The sequence below is a fragment of the Daldinia decipiens genome, assembly GCF_022478715.1.
Source record: "Daldinia decipiens strain CBS 113046 unplaced genomic scaffold F4813scaffold_13, whole genome shotgun sequence".
NCBI classification, from domain to species: Eukaryota; Fungi; Ascomycota; class Sordariomycetes; order Xylariales; family Hypoxylaceae; genus Daldinia; species Daldinia decipiens.
In genome coordinates, this window is record NW_026054556.1 from 169,346 (window position 1) to 192,748 (window position 23,403).

General features: G+C 45.0%; 6 protein-coding genes across 6 annotated transcripts; 3 read left to right on the forward strand and 3 right to left on the reverse strand.

Annotated features, from left to right (window-relative positions):
* The first annotated feature begins 1,318 nt into the window (after positions 1 to 1,318).
* F4813DRAFT_356569 (glutaredoxin) lies at positions 1,319 to 3,348 on the forward strand. Its single transcript, XM_049243003.1, has 2 exons — positions 1,319 to 2,448; positions 2,502 to 3,348. Exons 1-2 carry the CDS (start codon positions 1,944 to 1,946, stop codon positions 2,825 to 2,827), a joined length of 831 nt encoding a protein of 276 aa, XP_049100324.1. The 5' UTR covers positions 1,319 to 1,943; the 3' UTR covers positions 2,828 to 3,348.
* An 883-nt stretch (positions 3,349 to 4,231) lies between these two features.
* F4813DRAFT_388635 (uncharacterized protein) lies at positions 4,232 to 4,642 on the reverse strand (the record flags this gene model as incomplete). The annotated part of the gene is made up of 1 exon (XM_049246721.1): positions 4,232 to 4,642. The coding sequence occupies one exon, from the start codon at positions 4,640 to 4,642 to the stop codon at positions 4,232 to 4,234; it is 411 nt and encodes a 136-aa protein (XP_049100325.1).
* A 3,457-nt stretch (positions 4,643 to 8,099) lies between these two features.
* Positions 8,100 to 10,332, reverse strand: F4813DRAFT_46919 (uncharacterized protein). The gene is made up of 8 exons (XM_049248524.1): positions 10,054 to 10,332; positions 9,841 to 9,976; positions 9,602 to 9,783; positions 9,509 to 9,545; positions 9,381 to 9,448; positions 8,940 to 9,322; positions 8,816 to 8,883; positions 8,100 to 8,749 (listed from the first exon to the last, which is right to left on the reverse strand). The coding sequence occupies exons 1-8, from the start codon at positions 10,141 to 10,143 to the stop codon at positions 8,298 to 8,300; spliced, it is 1,416 nt and encodes a 471-aa protein (XP_049100326.1). The 5' UTR covers positions 10,144 to 10,332; the 3' UTR covers positions 8,100 to 8,297.
* Positions 10,333 to 13,858: 3,526 nt separating this feature from the next.
* F4813DRAFT_46970 (Brix-domain-containing protein) lies at positions 13,859 to 15,505 on the forward strand. Its single transcript, XM_049248525.1, has 3 exons — positions 13,859 to 13,996; positions 14,065 to 14,148; positions 14,237 to 15,505. The coding sequence occupies exons 1-3, from the start codon at positions 13,983 to 13,985 to the stop codon at positions 15,096 to 15,098; spliced, it is 960 nt and encodes a 319-aa protein (XP_049100327.1). The 5' UTR covers positions 13,859 to 13,982; the 3' UTR covers positions 15,099 to 15,505.
* F4813DRAFT_388638 (uncharacterized protein) lies at positions 15,268 to 15,664 on the reverse strand (the record flags this gene model as incomplete). The annotated part of the gene is made up of 2 exons (XM_049246722.1): positions 15,268 to 15,484; positions 15,540 to 15,664. 2 exons carry the CDS (start codon positions 15,662 to 15,664, stop codon positions 15,268 to 15,270), a joined length of 342 nt encoding a protein of 113 aa, XP_049100328.1.
* A 3,288-nt stretch (positions 15,665 to 18,952) lies between these two features.
* Positions 18,953 to 23,339, forward strand: F4813DRAFT_395733 (DUF1765-domain-containing protein; the record flags this gene model as incomplete). The annotated part of the gene is made up of 2 exons (XM_049247738.1): positions 18,953 to 21,525; positions 21,576 to 23,339. The coding sequence occupies 2 exons, from the start codon at positions 18,953 to 18,955 to the stop codon at positions 22,681 to 22,683; spliced, it is 3,681 nt and encodes a 1,226-aa protein (XP_049100329.1). The 3' UTR covers positions 22,684 to 23,339.
* Between the last annotated feature and the right edge of the window lie 64 nt (positions 23,340 to 23,403).

Below are 23,403 nucleotides of genomic sequence, written 5' to 3' on the forward strand. Positions count from 1 at the left end.
GGGTTGAGATGGGATGGCTACAACTGTACCTACCTATGTAGGTATGTACGGCTGTGATGTACGTCTATATGCTTAGTCATGTGGGGTTCGTCCTTTCCTTTCATCCCCAAACCGCATGGTCATAGCTGCCCTCTTTAGCTCCGTATAGGCGGGTAGTCTAGAAATTGCCAATAATCTGGTGGAAAGAGCCAGGTACTGACCGAAGTTCAAATGACTACCAGGTACCTATACATATGCAGGTACATACCTCATATACGTAACTTCCATAGGTACATAAGGTACATAAGGTGATGTAAGGTACCTCCCAAGTCACCAATTTTGCTTGCAATGTTGGTCAAGTGCTTCGTTTAGCAGGAGACTTATTTAGCCACTTGACCACCAAACATTCGACCTCCGAGGTTGTCGGAAATCCGAAGCTCTATACTTGGTATTGTCGTGAAGTCAGCTTATAATAAATGTATTGTTTGTGTTGGTATAGTAAGATCTTGATGTGATCGCTATGCTTACTAGCATAATATTCATCCACGGCTATTGATCGATAGTTGCTACCACAGCCAAGAACATATCACTGGTGGTGTTCTGTCCAATAAGCTTCGATATGTTATGAAATCAATAGCTATGCGGCACTAGAATATTCAACTGCGCAGAGCTATTACGGGCCCAGCCTTATTGTCCGTCCTGTAGCATCATGAAGTTGTACAAGTCCTCCCGACCCCCGGAAACCAACGCAGCATGCCGAACATAACAGGGGTAGAAAACAACAGATCAGAGACCATACAATATGTGTCGATAGTTGCTAGTGATTCCATCTTTATATTGAACGGAATAATATAAGAAGGTCGGGGTTGTATTGACAAGAGATGGATGAAGCTTTGTACATAGAGGGGGAACTTTACCCCAGATCTGCTTTTGTTGCGTGGTGATGTACCGGTAAGATTTTGCTGTGCCAGACCTAACCGACCTACCTACATGTACAATACATATATACACCTACCTAAAAACCTAGGAGGCAGACTAACCCCTTTCCTCTTGCAGATGAGGCTAAGCTCGTAGTAGAAGTTTTTCCCGATTTTCAGAAACAGGTTAGTCCATTTTTAGTAATTAGCTTCGCAATCGATTGTATTTCTTTTCTTTTAGCATATTTCTCAAATCACAAAAGTGCCGATCTAACCAGGATGGCGGGGTCTAGACATGGTAAACTCGTATGTACATACGTACATGAAGTACAGGGGTTAGTACAGTCCAGGCGTCCAGGCCGCCCGAGGCAAGTTTAAGTGTTTAAAGTTTGAACCAAAGCCAAAAACTACACTTCGTCATTCCTTGCAGCTTGCAGACTTGCAGTTTGCAGCATCGCCATCTCATGTTTCAACCACCTGAGTCCATTCATTGATTTTCAACCCACCGTTTCATTCGCACATCATTGGTACCAGTAGCCTACGCGGCTACATCTTGTTGCTTTGGCCCTCAATTATCAGTTCTCCAGTTCTCCTTGCAATTGGACTAATTTAATAGCGTGTTGCGCCGAGGGTCGCATTTAGCCGCCTCCATTCGAGAAAAATCTCTTGTCGACGTCCGGTCTTTGCCAGATTTCCATTTCAGCCTTGCCAATCTTCAGAATATCCCTCGGTCTCCAAGTTTGCAACTCGTTTCGAAAGTTCCCTCTATACGTCATAATTCCAACCGTTTTGTTCCCGTTCTACATACCAAATTTTGTTCAAGTCGCCTGTTAATCGAGATTTTGGTGCGGGTACTAACGGCGACGCCATTCAAACAATATAGAGGCATGTTTGCGCCGGTCGTCCGATAAACCCTTATACGTATCGTAACAAACACCAGGGTGCAATTTCTTTCGTTCGGACATCTAATCGTGCACGTATTTCTCAATCCGAGGAAAAATAACCGGTCGAATTTCTCCAAGTAGCCTCGCACCCGTCAATTTTACGATGCCTTCAGCTAGAAGAGTACGCCTCCTCATGATGGTAGTGCTCGCCGCTGTCATCACCACCTTATTCTTCACATCCCAGATGCGGTCGGCAATTCCCCACGACAACCGGACAGTACATGATTTCTTTGGCAAGACTATGAATGGCTTAGGACCTCAAAAAGGTTCTGGACAAGTTGTGATGAGTGGCAAAGGAACGACCGTTGATTCTACAGTAAAAGACAAGGATGGGGATGGATCTGTCGACGAAGACGACGAGCAGTTGGCAAAGGAGATGGCCGATCGGTTACGTGCTGCCGAGCAGAAGGCCAAGGACTTGGCTAATGCTAAGGCGCCACTAAAGCCAGATGCTCCGAGTGAGGTCGTTGGTATAGGGAGTTCGGCTGGAGGGCAGAAGAAAGGCGCTTCCCAGGGGAACTCAAAGGAGACAGACGAGGAGAGCAAAGAGTCAGGGGAAGATCGCGAGGTCGAAGCGACTCTTAATAATTTACTCAAGAAATCATCTGGTAAGATCAGCGCGTCGTTTGCCGCACTTATCTTATTACTTACTTCCACTTAGTTGTTATTTTCTCGAAAACGTTCTGCCCGTATTCTAAAAGGGCAAAGGGTGTCCTTCTCGAGAAATATTCTATCGACCCCGCCCCTTACGTTGTCGAACTAGACGAGCATCCCTTAGGCAAGCAACTACAAGCAAAATTAGGTATTAAGACGGGACGTAAGACAGTGCCCAATATCATGATCAATGGCAAGAGTGTTGGGGGTAGCGACGAAATTGCCGAGCTAGACTCGAGAAAGACCCTCATTGATAAGTTTAAGTCTATGGGAGGGAAACAGTTATCCATGAAGGAGCGATTCGTCGGGAACGCCAAAGAGAAGCAGAGGTAACGACAGGCACATGCGGACACCTAAACAACAGTTTCTTCTCGGGATATCTTGGGGGTCACATGAATACGGAACGCGGTAATACGGACAAACCGTTGTCATCTGCATGTATGGCGTTGGGGTTTCTTTTACTAAGTACTATTGTGTTGGGCAATTGGGTCCGGCACGGTATAAGACCAAGGCGTGGTCTTCGGCTTTTGCGTTCTAGACTTACAGCTCTAGGACATTTCCCAGTGTATGATAATGTGCTGAAGCACGTACATCTTGTGCCTGTATGAACATATATAGGTACCTACCTACGTATCCGGATAGGGCCTTCGAGCCGGCTTTTGAGGATTATTTATGGGGTAGTCTTCATACGAACCAGTAAGCCCAGGGTTTTAAGCAAATATTCAGCTTGCGAAGAATGGCGTTGGAGATTAATAGCAACTGATGACGCAAAGATTGAGATGCGATTCTTCTTTAGTTGACCGTAGTCCTCGCAATCGTAAATAGATCGTGATTGTAAGAGTGGTATTGTAGACATGTCATATTTCCTATTCTTCCAATTCAAGCATGAGCCAAACGTGACTATATAATTCGATAAAAATGGCTTAATATTCATTAGTTGTAATCAATTAATTTAGATACTATTGTCAACTCCGTTTTTGGGAAGATGGCTTCGTGTTCGACCAAGAAAATTCCGCCACTCCTAACCTTGATCCATTCCAGTCTTACATCTTGAACGAGAGGCCATGGTGTGAAAATGGTGCAAGACCATATTTCAACGTCTATAGCGACTCCACGTGTTTTGACTTAACCACGTCAAATGAGCCCGGACCTTTTGGTGATGAAAATGCACAACCTCGCTGCATAGCACCAGGGAATTTCAAGGGCATGGCCTTTATTTGTGATGGGCTTGACGGGATCGAGGGCACTGCGGATGATACACCGACAGCTAAGACACTAATAGATGGCCCTACATCTGCTCCTATTCCGAGTAACACACCAATATCAAAAATTGCATCTACACAAACACCTTCCACTTCCTCCAGTCCAGCATCTTTTAATAGTATCCCAACATCGAATCCAACAGCGACGGATAAAAGCCCTTCCAGTTCTTCCAACACCTCCGGTAGCACATCAGCAGCAGCACCAATTCAAACAAATGCAGCAAAAGCGATAACAAATAAGGGGTCGGTTGTACATGTCGTTCTGTTGATGTCGGTTCTTAGAACTATATTGTAGAGAAATTTCCGGTCCGATATATAAATTGGACGATTAATACATTCTCCTTTCTCCTGTATCCTATGTAAAGGTCCTAAATAAGCCTTGAATCGAGTCAGTTTGATTAGTGATTCCAAAGATTAGCCTACCAACTATCAAAGTCCCCATACTTTTCCAACATACACATATCCTTCCTTCTTGTTAAAGCGAGGTGACCATCTTTATCGCCTTGCAATTATTCCCAACCCCAGTCCCCCCTTCAAGTTCCTTACAAGTCGTAAGCTGAAAGCGATATGACTTGGAGGCGACCTTGCCAGAAATATCAATACAAGACGGGGCGCTACGGGATATTTCAGTGCAGTCTTGCTGGCATCCGCAATCGTTGTCTGGCGAATGCACTAGATAAGTGCCGAGAAAGTCGGATCCATGAAACTTGAGCGATTGGCGGCCGCCTTCTCCCGTTAAGCAACCTGGATCGTTCACATCGACGGAGACGCCACAATTCTTCGTACATGCCGTGTCGTCACAGAACTGTGCCCAAATTTTGCCAACAGCAAGGTGCACGTTGATGGTGCTGTTCAGGAAGATTGCAGCTTTGACAAAGCGAACCATTTTATCAGCAATGATGAGTTACGTATGATATAGAATGTATCACATAGGTAGAAGGCTTGTGATATTTGTAGGGTAACTTTAATAATTATCCTGAGCCTTGTTTAGTGCTGTCATTTATAGATATTTGCTAACTTACGCGTCTTAATACGTACTGCTGTTACAATCAAGAAGACTCGTAACACATAAGACTACCATTCAAACATCATTAAAGCTTGTATATTGTTGTTTGAGTCTAGATCCTTCGTTTGTACCATCCTCATAATATACAAATGCAGTTGAGATCCCCCGCAGAGTATTCGCACGTATACATATAAGAACGATCAACGTCGCAATATTAATAACGTACCAGAAGCTTGATAACACCATATAAGATCGTATGGGCAGACCCTGTGGTCAAGTAAAATACCTGAAGTTGTAGATCGAACGGACCCCTTACATACAAAGGATGAACTAGCACGCACCCGAAGCTCATCGTACGAATAATACCTCTGTTTACATATATTGAGGCTTTGTTAAATGACTCTCTGGCAGATTATATCCGAGTAAATAGTACTGAATCAAGCACCAGCTCGATATTCCTGACCTAAGTAAGGCATCTACTAACCCATCATTTATGTTTTCATGTTCCTATAATTGTGGGACTACTTTCAGGGGCAACTGGAGAAAAAAGACAAACTGATCGAAAGCTTCTTACTTAACGGGACGCTCACATTCAAGATCTAGCACATCACTATCTGGATACGAGACATTGTACCGCGATTCTATAGATAATTTTCTACCCAGCAGACGTAAATCTCTATTGACTTGACGAAGAAGTTGTGCAAGGACCTAGTTACAGAATATAAAAGTATCATGTCCTTGTGTATTCAGAATTCATTTTGTATTTCGAGTTTCTCGTATGCCATATTGAGTAATTTACGGCGCATTCAGATACAAATATACATAATCCTGATAGATCAAGATAAATATTGCTACTAGAGCATTCCTAGGACAGTCTAGGTCGTATATTGTAATATTTTGCTAATGTAGCATGTCTACTTCATCGTCAAACAACTCCTAAGGCTGATACCATTAATTTTCAGGTTGCTTTTAACATATTTCCGGCAATAAGAGAAGCCATATGCCCATCTTATTAGCCAATACTAAACATATTCCGCTCTCTACCCAATCTATATTCAAGCTAGCTACTAACGTACCTACCTAGATAGCTTACTAAATAAAGAATGGTTAATGATTTAGTTCTCGTGATAGCCAGTGTGTTGCTAATGTAGAGCGTTGTTGAGTTAACTAAGATACTTAAGATATGCTAGGTTAGGCATCAACTTGTGTACCTGCTTACTGTCGACCGTACCCTTAAGGGTAGGTACTTTCTAAGGTAAGTGTTTAAATGCAGCAGTGAAAAATAATTCCAGGTACCGTACATATACAGAAAGGATGTAGATGTTGATGTAGTTACTTTAGGTACATGTAGGTAGCTTGCGGGATAGATTAGGGGGTGGTTGGTAGGAACTACTAGGCTACTTGATGTGCTTGATGCAAGATCAGAATATAATATTAGGCTACCACCGTTAGATCAGAATCCATTAAATCAGAACATATTAAATATATTAAAGGCAGTAACTTCCGTAGTAGGTTTTATTTTCAGCAGATCAACGACGGCGGGGGGTTGCTTGAGCACCTGCTTGCCCAAGTATCACCAGTTTCTGCCTGGATACGCAGAAGTTTAACCCCTAGGGAACAACTCTTAGAGATCATTTTACATAGATGAAGCAGCTGCTATAGTTACTACCACAGCAACTAGAATCAGTACCTGCATTTTATTACTGCCGAAGCTGATTCTGTTTCCCTTTTACCGCCCTGCCAATTTCTATTTAATTCTGACGAGTTTCCTCCCCTCCTACCATCTTCCTCTCCCATATTATTTTATTTTATCCTTAACATTCTTCAACCTCTACCTTCACCCTACCTTCTACCTTCTACCATACACCATACACCATACACATACAACACATATCATCCTTCAACTCAAACAACAGTAACTTCAACTAAGGTATGTACTCTTCCTTAACCCTCAATCTATTTTACACTATAGCGCCCATAACTCTATGTCACTTGTCATTATTTGAGTTTCCTATTTTACACTTGCCTTCTGACGTTACATATTGCCCTGTATGGCATCAACCTGCCCTCGGCCAACTCCACTCACACCCTTCAACTTTCCACTGGCCCACAAGTTCTCATATTCCTTCTTGCATTCCAGATAGGTTTAGTACTAATTTTCTATATTTATCCTAGAACTATTCAACGCTTCCTCTTCCTAGAATAGGTTAAGTATCCCCCTTACCCCGTTCTGCTAATGTTGATAGGTATCTCAGTACGCGGGGGGTCCTGTCTTTTGCTATAAAAACTGCTGAGCGGGAGCTGATGCACTGGCGAACTCTCACAGAGCCTGACATTATCCGGGGGTGGCCTGTAGGCAGTCCTTATGGACAACACTAACCCAATGTCGGATGCCTGACAGCCGTTTCTACGGTGAATGTCGGATGGCAAGTCGTGCGTCGCGATATTCCCAGGTTGTCGCAGCGGAACAACTCCTTCGCACGCCGGCCTGATCACCTAAGGGAGCTATCCCGATAGGTTCGAACTCGCTGTGATTTTCCACATCAACAACTGGGCGGGTCGGAGAGTTAGTAGTGCATTGGCTTTCTACCCGTCCTTTATTTTCCCACTTCCCTTCGTGACGCACGGAGGACCTTGGGGGTGTCTCCTTGTGCGGGGGTTACTCTATCCATTGAGCTTAGCATCTCACTCGGATATACCGACCTCAGTACAGTTGCGCCCTTCCAGGAGCCTTTTTTCCACGCCTAGGGGAGATACGTTGTGGGCTCCCCGAAGCCTCCTGCCGGTAACCGATTCGTTCGCGCCGTGCTCTGCGACACGGTATTTCAGGGATTGCCTTGCTTGCGAGGAAGACTGAAAGTGCCGTTAGAAAAAAAATACCCAGGCTCTGTGATCCGCGTCAGATTCAGAGTGCTGGAGCGGTAGGGCCCCCAATATGCGTACTTCACCAGGTACGTCCCCCTTTCTTTTCCCCCTTACTGTTTTGGAATGTGTGCTGCTAATCCCTTGCTGGTACATTGTGCCAGTGAGGGTTCTATATAGGTCGTCTCTAGGAAGTAAGAAGCTGAGCCTTGTTCAATGTCCTTTTTTTTTTTCATTGGTCTTGGTAACGCTCTTCGTCCATGTTCAGCGATCATGAATGCTGAGCATATTCATGGGCTTAATTTTTGATTTACCATATCCCATCAGAGATATATTTTTTTTCATTATGTTCATTACCTTGCGTAGTGCCATGAGGAAGAAACATTGTACCAGAACCTAGCTATCTGAATAACAAAACTAGGCTGTAATGTGATGAATGGTTTATCAGTAACTTTTTGACTTCCGTAACGCCATTAGGCCTCGCATTTCCATGATGTCTTTTCCTCCACCACTTCCGTTCATAACTCCGTAATCATTTCACGGGGGGGCAAGTTTCTCCGCTCAAAACCTAGGATAGAAAATTGGAAAGAAAAGGCAATATATCTAGAAAGATATAATGCCGGGCGAATCAATTTGGAATTTAACTTATACAAAACTACGACACCATGCTTCTCTACCGCAACTCTCTTTCTCCCGCGTAAGCGACCGACTTGTATGTCTCCTCTTGCTGCTCCGGAATGGTCGCGCCTCGCCAAGCACCGCCGTTCTTCGAGAGGGTCATTTTCCGGGTTGGACGATTGTTGCCCTCGGCGGTAGCTACGCCCACATTAAAGAGCTCGACATCACTATCGTTACGTCCGTGTCGTTCGGTATCGAAGTCAGCAGGACCCTCGCTAAGCACTGTCCACTCCTGCTTGATGCTGATCTTGGCCCGGGAGTCTCCCAGCCGATTGCCAGAAGAGGATGGGCCGAAGCTGTTGAATGTCGAACCGCCGGTCGCGCGAGTAGTACCGAACAACTTTGGAAGCGCGAGACTGAAGAGCGATCGCACTGCCGGCATGCATGCGCACGCAATACCTACGGGAACTTCGATCGTCGACCAGTATCCAGTCTCGACATAGTCCTCTAATGAGTCGGGTTAGAATTACCGCCAGGCAGTATGAGAAGATTCCTCGCAGAGGAAGCACTTACGCGTGAGATTTTGGGTGTTACCAAATCGGATGAGGGAGTAAAGACGGACGACGCTGACGATTGTAATGCTGTGCAATAAATTAGTGCATGCCTTTTGCTATGGATTTTCAGGGGAATCGCATACAAGAAGCCGACAGTAAACATAGCAATAATTTGCAGCCTCTTTCTTAGCGACAACGACAGAGCGAAAAGTTCGGGGAGCGGAAGTATAATGACAGCCAGATCCAAAGCGATGTTGATAGCTGCAGCGGACCATCCCAACCCATTGATGCTGATACATCGCGTGTCGAATTCGCCGTCCCATTGCAGCCAAGCGCCGCGTATCGGATTACACTGGAATATCAGAAGTAAATCGTAGGTAACGGCGTAAACTAAGTTGGTGAGTATGAGAGCATATGTGCATAGACGAAATGACCGCTTCGGGAAGACCTTCAGGTAAAAGAAGAGAATGGAAATCTTGGTTAGAGAGAGGGCCGTGACATATAACAATTCGTCGAAAAAATACAGCTATTTCCTGTATCAGTAACAAATTGTTCCCGTCGATCTCTAGCAGAAGCCAACTCACCCGAAGAACCTCTGTTATATTATCATGCGGAACGAACCACATGTCCAGGCCGAGCCCGTTGTTGGTGACTAGTCCAATATTAGCATGAAAACTATATACATCCATAGATATTATAGCAAGTAACGTACTTGGGAAAGAGATAGCTGCGAAGGCAAGCGCAAGAGCCTATGGAGTGAGTTAGAAAACCCTGATGGATTATATCCCAGCCCACGAATGCATACCATAACAAAACACATGATAGTATCATCATGACCCCAATCATGTGGTCCAATAAGTCTTGCAGTGCATCGTAGAATGAAAGCCAGAAGTCCAATTGCTCCGAAGACCACTGCAAGGATACGAATGAGGTTACGTCTATCCTGGCCTTCTATCCCGCATGTTTCCGCCGAGAATTTCTTCGTAGCTAGTAGCATCACCGAAATCAGTCATGTAAACGAACCAAGCCTCCCTTTTGACTCACATAATTGATCACGGATCGAGCAGCTAGCAATCACGCATTCGGTAATTTGTGCTTGTAACGACGCAGTAGTGCAGATACAAGTAGTGTTGCTCAGTGAGCAGTCCGAATTGGCAGTCAGTGTTAGGATACATTTTAACTAAACACTTCTTAGCCCAAATATTCGCTGAGACTTTCCTCGAAGGGTTCTTCCCTTCTCTTCATCGGAAGACTTACGCCACAAGCAGGGGCTCCTGTAACGTCGAGAAGGGCCAGCGCTGGTTGCAATGCCGTCAGGTATAGCAAAAGCAACGAAAGTAACTGCATCCTGCCCGATCGCAAACGAAAGATCTGAGGTTATGGGGAGAAACAAAACGAATGACACCGCAGAACCATGGAAATTTTTAAAAGGAAAAGAACCCCAGGCTTGGTATATTTTATGGAGAGAAGTTGAATCGAGCGCCACCCTTGGTCCAAAGAGAGAGGTATGTATGCACAGCAGCGGAAACTACTATGTATTCGAAAAAGCAAGACTAGGATATCAAAGGACTACATACATGGTGCTGATCAGTGGTACCGCAAAAGAAATCTCACTAGGTCAATGTAACTCTGTCTTCTCCGGGAACCCAGCCTTGTGGAACATATCCCGGTCCGTACAGTTCGTCGATGTCTACAAGCTGGTGTGACAGCTAAGCTACAGCTAAGCTCAAAACTGGCAGTCTACCGGTGGCGATAATTCCACGACCAAGTCTTGGCTTTCCGGCCGGCCTTGGCTACTACTATGTATCATGCTCATGCGCGGTTTAGTTTCTAGACCTGCCGAATTAGGAGCTATCGCTTCCAGACTTAGAGTCGTCTAGGCAAGATAAAGGAGGCTTGCTGACGTACCTACCTGGGACTCGGCGATTCGGTGTTATTGTGCTGCCCTTGCAACTTCGAGGCTGGATGGGTGTTCGGCAGCCGGGACAGGACCGCGACTTATTATGAAGTGACATCGTAGTGTTCGCTTAAGCTTCTCGAAGCTTTTTCACCTTTTCAACATTGGCTGTTCCAGCGAGATCCGGCCGGGGTAAATGTTTCTTAGAACTCAATATTTGCACATAATGCTACTCTGCTATTGTAGCTTCATGCATGCAAATGAAACTTGCCCGGCTGGTCGGAGTGCTGGTAAGTACCTACCTTGGGTAGGCAGTAAACATTATCTGCTGTGTATTATTACCCATCTCAGCATCTCATCGTCATGACATATCTGATCAACTTTAAGCCGATGAATTTTTTTGCAGTTTGGCATAAAATTTATGCGGCTCAAAGCTCGTTCCTGACCAGTGTTCCATTACAGATGCCCTATAGACGGACGGGATGCCAGATATGGTTAATGTCCCCGTAACGGCTCCGTACCTATGCCGCTGATGATTTGCTAGACGTGTTATTTTAACTTGATTCGATTAAAGCCGCGTGTTAGTCTTGGAACGGCGTAATTAACCGGTCTGAATATCCACTTCGGTAGTTGTCATTTATACGGTTGCTCAAACCCCAGAAACCCGGATCCCACATAGGCACACAAAAACGTGTTCCAGGGAAACGCTATTGCCGAAAACTCTGACAGAATATTGTTTCGAATCATTTAAGTAAGACTTGCTTCACTTATATAGGTAGGCATTAGCAGAACATATATTAAAAAGAGACGATCAAGTTCATTATATCTGCGCTGGCAGCTCCAGGTACTCAAAACACTGAACAGAAGACGTCGCGCTAGACCTACGGCAAGTCTCCAAACTCCCGAAACGTCGTTGGTGAATTTCTATGATTAAACATACAAGCAACATACAAACATTCGTTAGGCAAGATTGAATATTCAGCGCTTTGACAATACATGCCTAAACTTATCGCCCCCTCAGTCGGACTCGAAAATTAATGGCTGGGTCTTGGCATTTTCCTTTGAAAACAACACCATATATTATATGCAAACAAAAAGCATTGTAATGCGAAATAAAAAATTAAAAAAAATATTTACAGGTTATTTAGCCATTTTAACTGTCCTTTGTACTTTTTGTAATCTTTATCCTTTAAAACTGGTCAAATTTTATATGTTAATATTAAGTGTTCAAATGCCAAGACCCGGCCATTAATTTTCGAGGCAGGCTGCCCCTTTACTACGTACATACCCAGAAACCGGGTGGACTTCTATATTGCCGCAAGGCAGATCTCCACACTAGCGTGCATTCTGTCGACCCTATTGGGATTAGTTGCGATGGTAGCATACTACAGCTTTTAGCTCTTAGTTATTAGCAGAGATTGCATCTCAGAGCTGTCGAGATGAGGTTTATGAGACAATAGTGTGAAAGGGGGAAACAATGCATATTATATATCCATCAACAAAATGTGGCCTAGCTCTCCATTCGTCTCAACATGTAGGAGGAGAAAAAGTTGATAACAGTCTCCTGAGGCGAGACTACTAACGAACAGCTTGCCGCATACAGGAGTCCGAGTTGAATCATGATCTCAAACACAAAGTAAGCCCTAAGGCATAACAGCCCATAACCGTATGATCTAAACAGCGTAAAGAGACATCTCCACCTTGGAGATGGTTACGGCCATTACAGTAGCTACTATTAGAGACGTGCCGTCGATCGTAGCACCTAAGGAATGCTACGCTGAAGTTGACGTCGAAGGGACTAGCAATCCCAAGAAGTCATCCTGTAGATCACACCGGGATCGGAGCAAGGAACATAATGTGTCTAGAATATATATTGCAATAGAAGCTACCCGAGTGTATTTCGGGATGCCTCCGCGACGGTAACTAGTTACTAGAAGGCTAGAAAGGTTGGGGCCCGCTCCGCTCCTAAATATCAGGGGCTAAATCGTCGGTAATCGCCAATAAACCAACCATAACAGGATGACAGTAAAGACTATATTGTCCAAGTCAATGGGATTGACTAGTTATTATTGTTAATAGTTGCGCGTCATCTTCTATAATCAAAGCCAGTTGAAAGTTAGAGTGCAGGCCGTCATCTAACTAGAGAATCGCAAAGGAGCTAAAGCCTTCACGCAATTATTCGTGGCCTACGGTATGTCTCTACGGCGGACCAACTTCACTACATGGAAAGAGTTCTGTATTATGTAGGCTGTCTGCTTGAGGCTAGATTAGGTACCCAGCCAACTTAACCCGACGACGACTACCGCTACTAACTTGGAAATAGAAAGACTATCTGTTAGCCGCAACAATGCCACTACATTAGCCTCAATAAATATGAGGCCTAAGAGCCGTACCGTGTTTCGACTATCTCGATTCATAGTGCAGCGACAGATCCTAGCCTCGAACGCTAGAGACTATTTCTTTAGGGAAATTATAGCGATACATGATTACTGCTTCTTGAGTAAGCCGTTAGAATACGTCGAGGTACTTAGCGTGAAAGGTTAGCGCGCTGATAAATGTCTGACGAAATGATACTCTCGTCTATATCAAGCTCAATGTAGTAGTATATTTCGTCTTGGAATTTGCGTTGGAAACAACCGAACACTACTCCCAATGGAGTCGGACTTGTTAGGTGAGTCGGTGATGATGGATCTAACCGCAGTTCTTCATTCCAAGTTTCAATAGTCTGGTCCTACTTACATGGAATGCTTACCTAGGAATTGGGTATCGGATCCCGTGATGCCCTCATACGAACTGTATCTACCTCTAACAATAGATTGAAGCTGGGCAAAGTTAGGGATATAAGGGCAAAATACAAACCTGGTTTCCTTTGGATCATATCCAAGGTGATCATTGGTTAAAAGAACCCGACAAAAAGAAAACACCTTGGCATAGGGCAGGGGAAAATACATGTACCAAGATGTGAAGATCTAATATGTACTGAAGCTTAAAAATCGGCGTTGGTAAAATTGAAGCTTTTGGGGGGCTTGGGGCTTAAAGCTTAGTTGCTTCAGGGGATGCGATGCACATCCATAGGATTGGCCCTTCTGAAATGAGAATGAGAGTGAGAGTTCGCTTTACACCGCCTACTTATTTTGCTTTTGTACCCACCTAAAAAAAAAAAAAAAAATTTCTGCCGTCCTAAAAATTTCCATAGGCCCCTCCAATCCAATTGAAAGACAATCTACGTGAACTTTGGCGACAACATTCACTACAACTAGAAGAAACCTCAATTAAAAACATAGACACAATGCTGAAACAGATGTATGAACAACACAATCAAATACCGAGAAATGATTTGTACAAAATACTAATGAGACTTTCTTTCTTAGAAAACCCCGAAATGCGCGCTCGAAACGAGCACTCGAGAAGAAAGCCCCGAAAGTAGTCGAGAACCCCAAGACTGCTCTTTTCCTGTATGCTATTCAACTTGGATCCGCGATATTCCGAGAGGAGTTTCTCATTTTCTATTACCATATACCTGAAGACTAATTGGCATTTTAGTCGTGGAACTACTTGTTCGCAAGTCGTACAAGATGCCTTAACCGACCTCTATTCCTTACGCCAGCCACTCGCTAAGAAATTTACCAAGAAGAATGCCATCCACCCGTTCGAAGATCCCGCTTCGCTCGAGTTTTTCAGCGAGAAAAACGATACATCGCTACTTGTATTTGGCAGCAGCTCTAAAAAGCGCCCACATACATTAACATTAGCGCGCACGTTTGCAAGCAAGATCCTCGATATGTTAGAGTTTCATCTAGACCCAGAGAGCTACCGGCGAATTTCCCAATTCAAGGGTCGGAAGTTTGCTGTTGGTTTACGGCCTATGATGCTATTTTCGGGGACTGCTTTCGAGAGCCCCGTCGCAAACGAGTATACAATGGCCAAGAGCATGTTGATCGATCTATTCAAAGGCGACGCTACGAGCGACAAAATTGATGTAGAGGGCCTACAGTACATCATATCTGTGTCAGCCGATGAGCCCGTAGGCGATGCTGTAAAGCCGGCGATTCACCTGCGCATCTACCTTATCTCGACGAAGCGCAGCGGACAGCGGCTCCCCAGAGTCGAAGTAGAGGAGATGGGTCCTCGCATGGACCTCCGCGTTGGCCGGATGCGGGAGCCCGAGGAGGCGATATTAAAGGAAGCTATGAAGACGGTTAAGGTGGGCGAAGAGAAGACCAAGAAGAACGTATCGACGGATAGCATTGGTGACAAGATCGGCCGCATCCACCTTGGTAAACAGGATCTCAGCGAACTACAAACGAGGAAGATGAAGGGACTCAAGAGAAGCCGAGATCTGGACGATGAGGAAATGAAGGATCCCGTTGTCGACGAGGACTCCCTGAAACGTCAGAAGAAGTAATTGGCATTTAGCGGACGAAGCACATTGGAATGGCGTTCTGGCTGGGTTGATTGATTGGTATTACTACACTACATGCACATGTCTTGTGGAGTTGGGAGTTTCCCGTTGATGATATCTATACCTCGTCCGATCTTCTTCGCACAGCTAAATTAATAGCATCTCGCGCCCCCTACTGTCGTGACTTGAATTCTTGGTGCATTTTGCCCACGACCTTCCGACCCTCGTTGTCTCCTGAAATCCACTCCTCCGCTGGGAAGAGATCGAACATGCCAACTTTATCCAGAAGCGGCAATGTCGTGCGCATCGACTCCTCCAGTTGCGCCTTCTTGTCCTTGTCGTCAACTTTATGCGCTTCGTTGTAAGCGCGTATGTTTATGAGTAGAGCACTTTCGACTTCAGGTTAGCGGTTTGTATTTAAGAGTTATGAAGAGAGGGACGGACCCCATAGTCCCGGTTTGTACTTTACTTCCATCCGGGAGTGTTATTTGAGGCATCTCGACGCCTAGGGTGGCAGAGTTGAGAGCTGCGAGCTGATTGTCGCGGTCAATACCGGAATTATCCGTCATGATTATTAAGACTCTTTCAAATAATATTTAGGTACTTTTGGTAAATGCTGGTGTCAGCACGCAGGACATGAATAGATACGAAAGATTTGGTTAAAGGTAGCTATATTCAATGACAGGTGAATAGGTACTATTGCAAAATATATTCTTACCACCGTAGAACATCTTGGCTTTTATATCTCTACAAAAATACTGAGCGCCCATTGTTTGCTGTTTAAATCTAGGCGGAATCGTACAATATTGAAAGTCATCGTGGGTTGATGAAATCGGCCGATAACACTGCCCCGAAAAGAGCGACCCCGATTTCTCGGAGCCGGTCCCACTATTTTCGGTAGATGACATGACTACCTAGGTTCCGTCGTTTAACAACGGTTCCCTCTGTTAGAGGAATGATCCGGTTTATGTTGAAAACATATAAATAATGGTGGGTTTATATTCTGGTCGTGGCATACCTCAATCGCTAGCAATTCGAATTAGAAGTTCAGGCATCGGCGAGAATCTATATTCGATAACTTCGATAGTCTATTCAGAGCAGCCATGACTTACTGACTGCAAATTATAACCCACACAGTTGTTGCGTCCTTCCCGAATATCTCTGCATGGAGAAGTAATTTTCTAATTGGGCACTGCATATGCTTAGAGGAGAGCTCGCTGAGAGATCTCGGGTGACAAAGATTACTTAAGAGGCTAGTAATAGACGTCTATTTTATCCGTGCTCCATTCATATGTAGTATTATATCTCACCGATATGTTGAATCTCTTACGTCGAGTTCAAGTTACGTTGCCATGGAAAATTCTTCGGCGGCGACTAAGGCGCCACGAGTATTAACGGATTCTACCGGCTACGAGAACGTACGAAAATGCTGTCCCACATAAGCGGCCTTGGTATGTTCTACGACAGCGGACCTGAGATGGCGACGACGATACTCATCCGATAATGGCAATATGGAATTTTCCGTCAAATCCCGAGCATCTTCTGCCGCAAACCTGAAATTAGAGAGACTAATGGTATTGAATGTTGGTTTTAGGGGGGGTTCTGGATTGATTAATTGGCAAGGGGAAGAATGAGTTGGTGGTTCATAGGAAGCTTGTAGTTTGTCTTCAATATCATGATCTTGAAATGTTTATTTAGAACAATATATATCCCGATAAACCAATATAACTACATCATGCCATATTGAGCGCATTATAAAGTATTTGCAGTAAACGGTACGTTGGCTTCCTTTAATGCAGGGTGCTATAATTAAAACCTTGCATATTATGTCACGTCATTTCATCCCGTGCTTAAGTTTGTACATACATATGCATGCATTGTACATGAGATACCCCTGTAGGTAGCAATCAAAATTCCCATCTGTCTTAAGTTTGTAAGCCGTCACAAATAGCCCTTAAACATCCAACAGCACTATGTAGAATATTGCATTTCCCTAGTCTTATTAACTATCTTCAATTGTAAACCTCTTTCGTAATTTTGTGTCTTGGAAGTGGCCAATGTATATTGTTTTAGCGTACTAATTATTGACATTTCCGTAAATTTGGTGCTATTGGGTTGTACTAATACCATTAAGGAAGAAGTAAGTTCAGCTTGCCATGTTGCCAAGTCTCAGCTACCTAACACAAAGAAATACCTAACGTAAGGGCAATTAGCTGCTTAGTCAAAGCACGACTGCTGTGATACAAACCAGCAGATAAACAAGACGAAATGTCATTAGATGACAAGTCAACAACCAACCCAAGGTGGCAAGTCTTTAAAGGCATTCAAAAATTTGCCGCTTTTACACGTATACTGAGTATTTGCGCACGGATGGAAGAAAATCAAATCTGTTAAGGGGTAAAAGCTTTGGCCAACATATAATAACTACTCAATTTGTTTAAACTTCAGTCAGTCCATGTAAATATTCAATACCAACGTTTGACTTATGTTTAGGATAAGATGTCACAGCATGCCTAGGCATACAAATCAAGCCTGACTTTTTAGTGGTTTCGGATCGAGGTAGATATAAGCACCTTGCAGAGCCCCCTTTCGAAGTCACTTACTTAGGAAGTTGTGACTAGGTAAGATTCTAAGAATCTAGGTAGTTATAGCCTTTTCAACTGTCGTTTCACCCTGTGACCATAAATATTAATTCATGGTTGCCGGACGTTTATTGCAGTCTGTTGGCTTTGTCCTCTATTTATCGGAGTATCCTGGCTCATAGACCTGGCAAGCTTGCCGATCTCTATGAAATGTGTACGTGTATCAATTGATCTTCACACGTATTTGTGGATGCCTTTTCTGGGGAGGACGAGCAACATTCGAAGGTAAAAACACGTAATAGCATCATTGTTACAGTTTCATAAGCTCATTCTATACCATGACTACTGCGTACCACACCAAATTCTTATTCACTATCAATCTGCAATTATGGTTATGGCGGCCCGTGTTTATAATATCTCGGATGTAGTATAGATGGTGGTTGTAAGCGGGGAAAGTCATTGATGGGTTAGGTACATAAGTAGGTACCTAATATACCTAATACCCAATTGTCTGAATTGCTGGATGTATTTACTTATATTAATATAAGTACATGTAAGCTGGTAGATGGGGTATATTAGTAATACCTACAGAATAATAAAACAGTTACCCAATTATTAGGTAGGTACCTTTTAATACGCCGGACGCGCATGGAATTATCTCATTAATATTGTTTATTTTAGTTGCATTGCAGTGCGCCTCGGCTGAGAGAGCCGCCTTATTACAACCAAAAAACCGCCGTCACTTCCATATCCTAAGCGCTAGCCCCACAAGTAAGATACTTTGTTACCTACCTCCTAGGTTAGTTAGAGGTACATTGAACTTTAGCACCGTGAATAACTAAAGACCCAGCGTGCCTTCAGCTTTTGAAACACCAATTTGTTAGCTTAACCTGTCCGTCGCCTTTTGGTCTTTCGTTATTCACCTTTTGCGCCCACATTCGTTTGTGCCTATATTTCCCCCCCCCTCAGCCCTGGTCTTCATATTATTCTATTGCATATTGCAGAAGGCAATGATTTTCGCCATTGGCCTCTATTTCATATTCTAGGCGGGGAAATTATTGTACTGCATCAGTTAACTTAATGACTTAAGGTGACATCGTTGTATTGAACCTTGAGACAAACCCCTCTCCTCATAGTTAATCCAAGTTGCGAAATTCCCCCTTTTTTGATCGCCAGGGCGACTGAGAAGTAGATCTACTAACAGATCTGTCCGTCGACATTTTAACTGTCCTCAGCTGGGCTGATCCACCCGGCTGCAGAGACACTTGCCATGAAATGAGTGGCTCAACCTTGATTGCTACGGTCCTACCAACCGTCAAGCCTGAACAATCATTTCAGTCTCCCAGCCATTCTCATTCGCATTCCACCACAGATACCTATCAAGCCCAGTCAACCTCGACTGCCCCTTCGCAAAATCGATCCTCCAACTCCAACACCGCCCCTGGCCCACCTTCTTTCGATGTACCAACTTTCGACTTTGGCACGGATTTCGACCCGACTCTATCCTTCTCGGATCAGCTCTTGAACGATAGTACCAATGAGAAACCTACGATCACTCCCACCGAAGACAGTATGGCCGGCCCTGAGTCCAGGACAGGCAAGGTGGGGAAATGGAAGGCGGCAATGAATCGATCGCCTAGACCGTCGTTGCAAGTTACAGAGGACTCTGAAGAGGTGGCGGAGAGAGGGCTTGGCAATGACGAAGGCGCTGGCAACTCCAAGTTCCTGAGTCCGAATCCACAGGAAACGTATAGAAATGTATCGGAGTCGCTTGTATCGTTTGCTAGACGCTCGTGGATATCTGGATCGCGGTCGCCCTCGCCCAACGATAAGAAAGACGAAAAGAAGGATGAAAAGAAGGACGAGACGGAAGCTCCATCTAATAGCCGGCCTAGCCGTGAACGGTCCGCTAGCAACAGCTCGATTATGAAGCTTAAAAGGTCTTCGCGAAAGCGCCCAGCGTCGCCCGCTAGCAGTGACGGCGGCAAGTCAGCCGACTCCGTTAGTAAATTTGGCACATACATTAATAGGATCAAGCAACGGCAACCAGGTATGCTGAAGGGGAAAACTCATGCCGATAATGAAAGCCTTACTTCTTCGACGGCTAGCATTGCGCCCCCATCTACAGAGACTCGTCAGTCACATAATTCGGAGACAAGCAATAGTACGTTCCCAGAGGATGGCTCGCTCATAAAATCGTCACGATCTCGAGATCCTCTCTGGTCGGCGTTTAAGGGGTTAGATAACGATTATCATAAATTCCAAGCGCAGACAAAACCCAATGTCAATCCTGCTAGTGTAAAGATGGAGATGGTTCGAAGCGTGTTGATGCGTTTCTTGGGGAACTATGCAAATCACTCATCAAATAAGAGGTTGCACCACGAGGATCTAGAGCGGAGAGCTATCATTTTGGACAAATGGTGGAAAGGACTTCTCGAGCTACTGGAAGGGAAGACTCAACAACCTGTTGCAGGAGCTGACAGACCTGACCTGCTTGATGCCATGGCATCTATTATGATGCGCCCGGAATGGCGGCAGTGCAGCGTTAGCTTCTGTCCACTGGCAGATCGATCCTCCACAGAACAGTTCGAAAAAAGAACTAGAGCCAGCTCTAATATGTCTTCTTCCTCGCTAGATTCCACGGATTCAGCCTTCCTTGCCGAATCTGCAAGACACAATGTAGAAGTTATGTTTATTACAAACTTGGTGTCGCAGATGGCTATTGTGGTAGAGAAGCTGTCGCTTCGACATGCTCCTTTAAGTCTTGTCAATTTTGCGGGTAAAGTTTACGCTTATGCCTTCTTCTTTGCGCCAGGCATTGCGGACGTGCTCATACGCTTGTGGTCTTTAAATTCGGATCAGATACGCCGTGTTATAGACGAGTTCGGCCTGCCCCGATATGGTCAAGGTGACAGCGATGCCATCGCAGCATTCTTCCCTCCGGCCGTCCGCGGACTTGGTTGGTCCTCCGTCAGGGCCATGTCTTATTTACTTAAGCAACCTGCAACATTACCAGTGATGGCAGCCCAAATTTCCTGGCGTGGTCCGTGGGTCTCTAGGTGGACTGGACGCGATACAGACTTATTCTTCATATTTTGCAAGTACTATTACATGCTAGCCGAAGAATTTATGCCATCTGGCCTACCCCTTGTCGAAAAAGCTCGCGCCCCGGGGTTTGTCCTTGTGAATGCCCAGATGCTTTCCATTTTAGACTCCACTATACATCGTCAGGCAGCTGTTGAGGCTATGTTAGGACCTCCTCTCGCAGATGCAGCTCACGGTGCCGATGCGTCGGCTATGGCTTTGCCTATGCCGCCAAATAACAATATAATGAAGGGGATGAGCGAAAATCGCCTTATAGTACTCTTGAAAGACTTCCTGTCTAGTGCTTCGATGTTTTTCGCAGGCGCACGACATACGTTTGCCGAGTCGTTTATGGCTATCATGAAAGCTGCCGCTAAGCGGACCTCGCAATTCGACCACAATGCATGTTTCACAATTTGTGATTTTCTGGAAGAAGCATTGGTGGCTTATGACAATTTTGTTGACGTTCGAAATCCCGGGTTCACCTACGTCGATTGGCCTTTCTGGATCGAGGTTTGTAAGAAAATATTGAACTCGAATCATACGATGTCCGAGATTCGAGTTGTCTCTTTCATCTTCTCGATCTGGGATGCTATCGAAAGCAATCAGTCACGTAAGGAGATCGTATGCCTGGAGTGGTTACTCCAAGAGGAGGTATTCAATAAGCTCTTTACCAATTGGTGCCCTATGGTTAGAGCTTATTATATGCGGTTGCTCTGCTGGAGATTATGTAGGGACGCTGGCAATGCGACTGATGCAGACGCGTAAGGATTTTGTGTCCCCCCATACTGGAACCCCGCTCACTCTGCCACAGCAAAATCTTCCTCGTTGTTTACTTACGCCTCAAGACTGTATGGTCGCATTATCTTTGGCTAAAGCAGGTTGCGGACCAGCAAAGAAAGTTTCCGCCGTCGACTGCGCCATCGTTTCCAGCCCCTGGGAAGCGATTCATGATTATTCGTAGTGAATTGCCTACTGCGCAGCCTGGACTTATGATGAGCTTTGACTCTTCTACTTCATCGCCACAAACTGACTTGCAGTCAAACCCAGCAACTGACTTTGATTCCATGGACGTCATTGACTTCGACGTCGAGCCAAGCTTTCAGAAGAAAAGAAGCAGCATTCTAGGTAAAATTTTCTCCTTTAGCGGTAATGCTTCTGCCGGCAGCGATTTAGAATCCGTGAGACGCGAGACTGCGGCTTCACGTACTCGACCAATCTTACCGTCCAAGAGTTCTGCAAGCATCAGCCCGCCCGCATCTGACTCGGACAGCATAGGCTCGTCGCCCATTTACGAAGATATGCGATCTATTTTCAAGTTCACGCTGTCATGGAACCCTGCGGGCACAATGCCTCCGCCCAATCGTATCCTCACTCGCCCACGGCTACCAAGTCCTGCACAATGCTGTATCGCTATGAAGGGTCGGGCTGACAATGCCAATGCACCGCCACCTTCTCCTAGTCATCCGGCTCCAACTCGGGCGGTATCCGGAAGCCCTAATCCTGGGTTGGTCGATTCCGCGAGGAATGCCGATCCGTCCGAGGTACCTTCGTCACCTCCTCGCATTTCCATGACGTTTGACCGCCAGCAGAGTTTTGGCCAGATGAGTCCTATTGAGAGAAGCAGCGATGATCTACCACTTAACAGGCCTGTGAGCCGATCTAGTGAAAACAAGGATGAGGTGTCCCTCCGCAGCCCGACCTCAATTGCCCCAACACAAGAACCACTTGTCATGCCAGTTGAACCAAAAGGTGTTTATGCTACGGGCGCTAAATATGCCGGCCGAGCCTTGGCTGAATGGAGCCTAGTCGTTGCCGAATGTAATAGTTTCGTTGATCGAAGGCGAAACGAGGGTGTTCAAGGTTTGAGGGATGTAGAAGTGCCAGCTCTTGAGATGGAGGGCTTCAGGAAGCTCGCTTGATTCACTCTCCAATACCTCGAAAAGAGGTCTTAGGAACTTGGATTGCATACCCGGCGTCATATTGCAACATGTTGATTTCGTTCTTGCGGAATGTGGTAAAAAGAGCCAGATACCTTACGGGGAGTTTGGAGTTAATATTTGGCAAATTCGACATTTCGGACAACTATTTGACTTCGCATACATAGTTCGAAAATTCGGGAGGGGTCGGTTATATTTATTTCTACTTGCAACCGAATCGTTGACTGGCGTTGAGGAATTCATATCTGGCGCCGAGAAACTCGAGTTTTCTTCTCATGACCAGGGAATGACACAACACACCCCATCAGACTTGAGCATATATTAGGTTAGGGCTAGGAGGTACCGGATATAGCTTGGGAGCGATCAATAGAAAAACACAAGAAAACTTTACATTAGGGACGGATTAGATCAAGGTAGCAGATATGCAAATGCACTTTGCAGTTTCGGTTCATAGCCGTGTAGGTATATACATAAAAGCGGCTCCATCGATGGGAAAGAGTCCATAGACTCTCCAGCACATGAGCTTGAGCTTGTATCATAGCATTGCATTGCATCAACCAACCGTCAGGACGGATTATAGAATATTACTCGACAGTAGGTTCGACTTGAGCCTAATACCCTCGCCTGATTTCTCTTGAACTTAACCTGATTATCTGATGCTTTCAACCGCGAGTAATGCATATTGTTTTGCTCTTTTCATAT